Source organism: Falco punctatus, assembly GCF_963210335.1.
Source record: "Falco punctatus genome assembly, chromosome: 3".
In the NCBI taxonomy this organism is placed as follows: domain Eukaryota; kingdom Metazoa; phylum Chordata; class Aves; order Falconiformes; family Falconidae; genus Falco; species Falco punctatus.
Window position 1 is genome coordinate 100,240,525 of NC_137582.1, and position 7,665 is coordinate 100,248,189.

Here is a 7,665-nt window from a genome sequence, read left to right on the forward strand (position 1 = left end):
GGCTTCCAGTTTATTCTGCAAGCAAAGGTTAACCAGCTTTGATCTGGGGGGATGAAAGAGCTGTGGCCAGTTACTAAAATTTCAGATGCCTCAGAAGGTGATTGTCATTAATAACAATATGAAGCAGTTTTTCAGTTTTTGATGAAGCTCACATGCTCTGTGCCGTGTAGGACTGCAGTCCTGGAGCAGCGCTGTTCCTGCACCTTACCCTGTGGAGAGCTGCACCCCCATCCCCCTGCCTGTGTCCTTGCTCCATTTATCTGGTTGATGGGCTTCTGGGTGCAGTATATCTAAGCAGTCATCCTCATTTCGTAGGTCACTTGTTCAGTAACCCTTCGCCTGTGTGAACTGTGATCTAAATCAACGATACCTGAGATGTTAGGGTAGCATTTATGCCAGGCTGGCATTTGCCCCGTGGTGCTTCCTTACCTTACGGGCAGTAATCCTTCTTTTCCTTCTGCAATTACTATAATGGAGCTGATTCCTGGAATGGAAAACAGGAGGCAGTTACAGACACTTTGGATTGTGTTGTCACACTTACATGGGCCAGGACCTTTCTTTGGAGCTCTGATATTTCTTTGACTTTGCCCAGAAATATGTTTGGTAAAAAAAGGGAGTCAGGCGCCTGGGCTGTATTTTCTTGTGAGTCTGTTTCAGCTGCTTGGCAAGACAAGATTATCCAGGTGGGTCCCTGACTTGTTTTATACAAAATATGTGTGTTGGGGGGTTGGGGGGGGGGAGATTAGTCAAACCCCTTTTTTAACTGGAAATTTTCCAACCGATTACAAATCCAGCTGAGCTCAGTTGAATTCCTAAGAGGTGATTGAAACTGAGAGAGGGAAAAATAAATGATGAACTGAGTTTTATGATGCAAGAGGTTTACACCTTTGTTTGATTACACCTTTACCATTTACACCTTTTGCAAATGTCGTCAGGTTACAGTTTGAATAGGTGTTGTTACTTCTGAGTATCTACAGTGCTGGTGCGCTGAACTGAACAAGGTTGCAAGAGAAAAGAGTTTCTTCATCTTTCCTCATGGATTTTTCTACTGAAATGGTGACTCAGCTCATGCTGCAGTTAGGGGTCCTTGTGTGCTGGGGGTCTCGGTGCTGGCAGGCAGGTTGGGAATGGTCAGGGTAGGCGCAGCAGGGAACTGGGATTCAATATGCGGAGTGAGAAGGTGAGTGGTTTAGCACAGCTGCCTCCGAGGGGCCGGGGGAAGGAAAAGCTCTGTGGGAGGATTTCCAAGCACCACTGAGCTGGCACACCAGGAGATGGCGACTGACTTTAGAAGAGCCCTGCTGTGCGGAGGATTGCTGTGCTGTGGTCCCCTTTATCACTGGTTAGATGTTTCTTTTGAAGAAGCCAGAAATGGGAGAGCAGTGAGATAGCAGCAAAACAAGCAAATAAATAAATAAGCCCATCAAACAACTCTCTGTGATGACACAGAGGTCTGGGGATTTGTTTCTTTTGCGAACGGCTTCATTGATTTGGGAGTTAATTTTATTAGAAAGATTGACTTTGTATGGCATTGGCATTTGTATGGCATTTTTGTATGAAAATCTGATGATCCGATGGCGATGTGCTGCAGGTTGAATTGTTGTTTGTCTTGAAAAGGGATGTTAATTTGAACATCAGGCGGAGATTTTGTTTGTATTTGGCACATTCAATCCGAAATACTAACAGTTTCAATCCTAATATGTGTGTTTCTTCACAGGAGTTCAGACATGCACCACGGAATGGGACAAACTGGAAAGCACACCCTTCTGCTGAGATCCCAGTGGAAAGCCCGCTCAGCTCCTGGATGGCTTTGCCGCTCCCATGGCAACGAGGAGGAGGTGGACTGAAGATGCTGTCTGTCAGCCTGGCTCTGCTGGCAGTTCTGGTTGTGTTTTACTACGGAGGAATGAAAACAGAACTGTGAACTGAATGAGGCTTTTATGAAAACAATAAAACTGCTGTCAAAAATCTTCAAAGGAAACACTTTTACCAACAACTCTTAAAAAAAAACCAAACAAAACTAATATAAAGTGGGCAATAATTTGTACTCACCCTATGCCTTTCCTGTCATTCCATAGGAAAAAATGTTAACAAGCTCTAAGGAGACCTGTCTTGCCAAAATTTGAGATCCTAGGTTGGTAGAACAAGTTCATTGCATCTTTCCTCTTCTTTTTTTCTAAAACAATGCAACGTTTGCATTGCTTACTCTGTTCATAACTGCTCAAGCAGGTAAAATTGCATGCAGGAAACTCACAAAGTTTGTTGGAAATCTTTCCATTGAGTGATGTTGGTCATCGTTTATGAGCAGCACATTTAAAGCTTTCTTAAAGATTTTGCTTAACGCAGTGTGATGGTTTGATATGTCTCTTTTTACATTAGAATCAAGCACTGCTGGGCCATTAAAGTTTGTCGTTTGTTGCTGTTTATTTTGCTGTCATATCTGGGAGAATTTTTGGCCTGCCAGCTTGCCTCTCACAACTTCGCAAGGAGTTACTAGGCTTTGTTAATACAACCAGATTTATTTTTTATATACAAATAGTTTTAAAGGTGTTGGGGTTTTTTATCATCAAACAGGAAGATGGAGTTCTGGCGGTAGAGTTCTGTTAAAAGATGGATTTATTGCAGTACAGTATAATACTCCAAGAGTTCCATGTGAATCTCGTGTTAGCTGTGCATCGGATCATGCTGCGTATAAGACAATATTGCTCCGTTACTGGGGAGGTTATGCTTTGCACACTGCAAATTTCTAATTGTTCTCTTCAAGGCACTTTTGTCACGAGAGGATCTCCACACATCTTGAGATCGTGATGGTCAGTCAGGGACTGGAGTCGGTGCCCGCTTCTGGCAGCAGCTGGCTGCAGGATGGTGGTTCCTTCATACCTTGTCACCTTTCTGGGTCCTCATCCAAACTTCCACTTGCAAAGTCTGTTTAAAATCTTAAGAGCAGGAACCATATTTTCTTTCATTATTTTTTTCAGTACATTTGTGTTGTGCCCAGCCCAGACGGAGCTGAGCTGCCTGCGTGGCTGTTGGGGTTTAACCCCCGTAGGCAGCTTACAGCCACTCGCTCGCTCACCCCGCAGCGGGACAGGGGCGAGAATCGGAAGGGGAAAAGTGAGAAAACTGGTGGGCTGAGATAAAAGGCGGTTTAATAAGTAAAGCAAAAGCCATACACGCAAGCACAGCAGAACAAGGAATTTATTCGCCACTCCTCACAGGCCAGCGGGGCTCAGCCATCCCAGGACAGCGGGGCTCCAGCATGCCTGGGGGGGGACTTGGGACGGCAAATGCCATCACTCCGTATGTCCCCCCTTCCTTCTTCCTCTTCCCTCCCAGCTTTTATCGGTGAGCATGACGCTATATGGTATGGAATACCCCTTTGCCCAGGCAGGGGCTGCTGTCCTGGCTGTGTCCCCTGCCCGCTCCTCGTGCCCCCAGCCCACACTGGCAGGGCAGCGTGAGAAGCAGCTCAGCACAGCTGGGACACCCCCGGGTTACCAGCACTGGTCACAAATCCAAACCATGGCCCCATACCAGGTACAGGGAATAAATTTAACTCTATCCCACCCAAAACCAGTACAGGGGCTCTACGGTGCAGCTGAATAATCCCCCAGGAAAAATGCTTTGCACTTTATAAACTGAGGATTCATAATAGTTACAGACAATTAATGATGAAGCTCCACCGTGATGCTTTCAGTGCAGCCCATAAATTATAACAACAAATGTAACTGTCTTCAGGAAATCAGGTGTGTAATGACTTGAATATTCTGTTTCCTATTGCAACCACTGAAGGTCGTGAGCCAAGGCTCAAAATTCATGAGATTTAAAAACAAAACCCACCAACCTGTTCTCTTTATTTGCTTCTGTTTGGGGTTTTTTTCAGGCTTTTCTTTACAACCAGGAATATGTAACAGTCAGTAATCTACATTTTTAACAAAACTGAAATTCTCGAAAAAAAAACCCACTTGACTCTGGGAGGTGAAATTTGCAGGAAAGCGCCACGTACCACAAGATTCAGGAAAACTATGAGTTGACAAAATCATTATATCTGAGCCAAATTTTTTGCATTTGATGAGAATAAAGTATGCAGCTATGTTCTATGCCTCTAGCACTCTCTCTGTCAGCCACTCTAGCTTATCTAATCGTAGCAATTACAGACTCATTGCATCAGCTGTTACAGAGATTTACAAAGCTTGTGATTTAGATTCTGTGCATCATTGGCTTTAATGGGACCAGCTTAGTTTCTTCGAAATAATGCAATATACAGAAAGCGGCTTTGTAAATGACATTGCCCACAGATGCAGTATATTCTTAAACTGTGCTTTAATCTAATAAGTCAGAAGTGTTGTTTATCAAGTATTTTATTACCTTCCTTTAGATTTTGTGAGGGCTTTTTGACACTTTGTGTTGTAGAGCCGTAGAGTGTTATTAGTCTGTCTTTTTTTTTTTTTTTCCTGTTTATTTACAACTAAAGCTTTCAAAGCCAGTGAGCTGAGCAAGTCAGTTCTGCTCAAAGAGCTCATCTGGACCTCCAGGCAAACTTCAAGCTGCGTGCTGCCCTGGGCTGCTGTTGGAGGCTGGGGAACCTCCCTGAGTGTAGGGAAGTGTAGGAGTAGGTCAACTTCATGCAATGGGTTGACCTGAACACGTTTGAGCTGTGATTTTTACTCCCATTTAGCACCTTGAATGCTCCTGACCATGCCAAGCGGTGGTTTTAATTTTGACATCGGTGTGATGTTTGAGGCCTGCGTTCACCAGATACCCTCTCGGTACAAGCCATCAGGGTGGATGAAGGATGAGGACTCTCCTGCACTCCCCGTTAATGAGGTCCCTGCAGGAGAAGTTCCCCACAGTCAGTTGATCTGAGCTTTACACATGCATGAACGCACTCATCTCTAGAGAATGTGTTTGCTCATAAGCAATCTACATTCAATGCCTTTTCTTTTTTTTTAAGCAAAAAAGAATCATTTCCTTTTGGTACCAAGGAAGCCTCAACTATTTTTCTTAAATGTCTGTGGTAGCTCTGAGTTCTCTTTGGTTGTTTTCAGTGAGGAATCTTTCAAATCACAAGACTTGAATAGCAAAGGTGTCTTAAATCTCTTCTGAACAACATTAAGTGCACTCTTTTAATGTCCTATTTGTGCATGGGTTTGGAGGCTGGAGGACTTTGTCATTGAATCTTTTCATTGCAGTTTTCTGTTAATGGTATAGAAGAAGAATATGAAATAAAAGGAGCGGTTTATGTAAAGCTTGCTCTGTAAATCAGGAGGGAGAAAGAAGGTACCTTTTGAGGAGAGTTCATCCACCTCTGTCACATCACTGCCTGCACATCTCTGAACATCTGACAGCTTCTGTTAATCTAGTTTCACTCCCCAGTTCAACTTCCCATATGGAAAGCCAGAGTGATTTTTGAATAACAGCAAGTAGTATCTGAAGTGGCAGCAACTGGCAACTCTGACATTGAGCTTGGCTGTGGCCATTACCCAGAGTCCTCCTGCTCTTCTTGAGAAGCAATTACAATTTCACAGGTTGGAATTAAAATTCCCTGCGGTATGCAATAGAGTAACTGAAACTGTCAAAGTGATTTCAAGCTGCTAATCTCTTGCTGCTCGAAGAGTGAAAATAGAGCCGCTCTTACCCAGGCGCAGATCTGACAACTTAAAAACTCCAGCCTTCCGCTGTGCTTAAATACATATGGAGGGTGGCTTGATCTGCTCACAGAGGATAGCTGTAAAGATGTTATGTCTATGAACATTTGTGTGTTATTAACAAGTCTATCTTTTTAAACTTTAAGATGTGTGTAACTTCAGGGACTAAGGAGAATGTAGAAGGAGTCTTACACCCGAGCTCTGAGAATTCCAAGGAATGAGTAAGGCATGTGTGAGGCTTATTAAAATATTTATTTATGTACTTTTGAACATGCAGTATTTTTCGCTGAAAAAAATTGCTTGTAGCTTTCCCAAATTTTAATTTCATATATTTATATCCCACATTTTATTTTGAATGCATTGTGTTTGATTGTATAGATAGAACCAAAGAGCATGTAGAAATCAAAAACAGAGGAAAAAATGGAGAGGCTGTAAAGCTGGGGTGCAAAATGAAAAATATTAGTGCAAAAGCTGCAAAGCAGGTTTGAACTGGGAGACAGCCCGTGGAGTTAGGGACTGGCTGCAAAACACCATTTGACTTGTTCAGTGGCAGGGTTCATCCACTAGGTAGTTAAAATTAGAACGACTGTCAGAAAGTAATTGTGCAAATATTATTAAATATCTTTTAGCTGCATATTTCATTCACACAGGCGCTTAACATTAATGTGAATATGTTTTTCTTTAAATGAAGATGCTTTGGTGTCTGGTGGGGAGGACATGAAATTATGAATAGTTCTATTTTAATTTTATTTAAAGAAGCCCAATAAAAAAAAATGTAAAAAATAGTCACGGCCCTGCAGCTGCTGGTATCCTGAAGTCTGTTAATGCCCACTTGGGAAGCTGTGGTTATGGATGTGGATCGTTGATGCTGTAGATCTTTGTGCTGTGTTGTGACAAGTCGGATGTTTGAAAAGTCATGGAAGTGCCAGTGTTCCAGTCACACACTGGTCAAGCTGACGGCAGAAAAGATCTTCAGACCTCCTTGTTTCTCTGTCCCACACCCCTCTCTTGCACCTTTTCACCAGCTGTGCAGAGACTTCTCTCCATTCCCTGTGTCACTTCTCATTCAAATGTCCTTTATCATTGTCAGGAGGTTAAAGGACAGTTAGATAACATGTTTATGTTCCGTGTGATCCTCTTAGGAAAGGAAGGTAAGAAAGAGGAAGGTAAGGATATGTGGTCCATTGATGAAGGTGGTATGATGATGAAAGAGCATGAGAAGCTCTTGTGCAATGCTACAAGGGCTATCTCATCACCTAAAATAGATCAGGAGGTCTGTCTTGTGCGTCCTTGTTTTTCTCTACCTGAAATCATTAGGTGCTCCTTGTATCATCACTGGGAGTAAACGTCATTTCATATGTACTGCTCGAAAAATCCAGAGTGACTAAATTACATGTGCTGGGGCAGATTGAAGTAGGGCAGTAATGTAGGCTAAGATGTGCAGGTGTATGCAGTCCTAAAAAACAAGCAGCCAGTGCATCATACAGCTCTGGTATTCACAGCTGCAGGTTTTTATGGAGTCCTAGTCATTAGCATGCAAATTCCAGGTATCAGAATCCCCCCACGTGTAGAGAGCCAGCATTGAATAGGAGAGGGGGGGAAAGGGAAAAAGAAAGGAAAAAACTGAACCTTGACTCGTTAAGTACAAGAGCGTGTTACTTAGTACCTGCATTGCCAGAGAAATGCATTAGCAGCTTGGAAGGGAGCTAAATACGACACGGTGGCATCCCAGATCTGTTCTTTGCACCTTTTGCTGCTTTTTCCAAAATACTCAACCTACCTTCCAGAAGGATGAAGATTCCCCTGGCAAAACCTAACCAGATCAAGAGGAGGAAAGCCTGCTTTTTCACGGTGGTGATTTAGCACTTTTTTCACTGCAGGGGAGAGCCAAGGTGTGTGAATCATGCCCCATGAATGGAAAAGAATAATAGTTGAGTATGTCTTCAACAATCTTTATTTTATTGGAAACTATTTAGCAGTGATAGCTGTTCTTGAAAAGTGGTGTTAATGTGGTGTT

At 42.9% G+C, this 7,665-nt stretch overlaps 1 protein-coding gene across 1 annotated transcript in view; it reads left to right on the forward strand.

The window, feature by feature from the left end:
- CDKAL1 (CDKAL1 threonylcarbamoyladenosine tRNA methylthiotransferase) overlaps nt 1–4,100 on the forward strand; it is a 428,463-nt gene extending 424,363 nt beyond the window's left edge. The window contains exon 16 of the mRNA XM_080381401.1: nt 1,718–4,100. Within this exon, the coding sequence (XP_080237527.1) occupies nt 1,718–1,924 (207 nt within the window). The 3' untranslated portion in view covers nt 1,925–4,100. The remainder of the gene's footprint in view (nt 1–1,717) is intronic.
- The last annotated feature ends 3,565 nt before the right edge of the window (nt 4,101–7,665 follow it).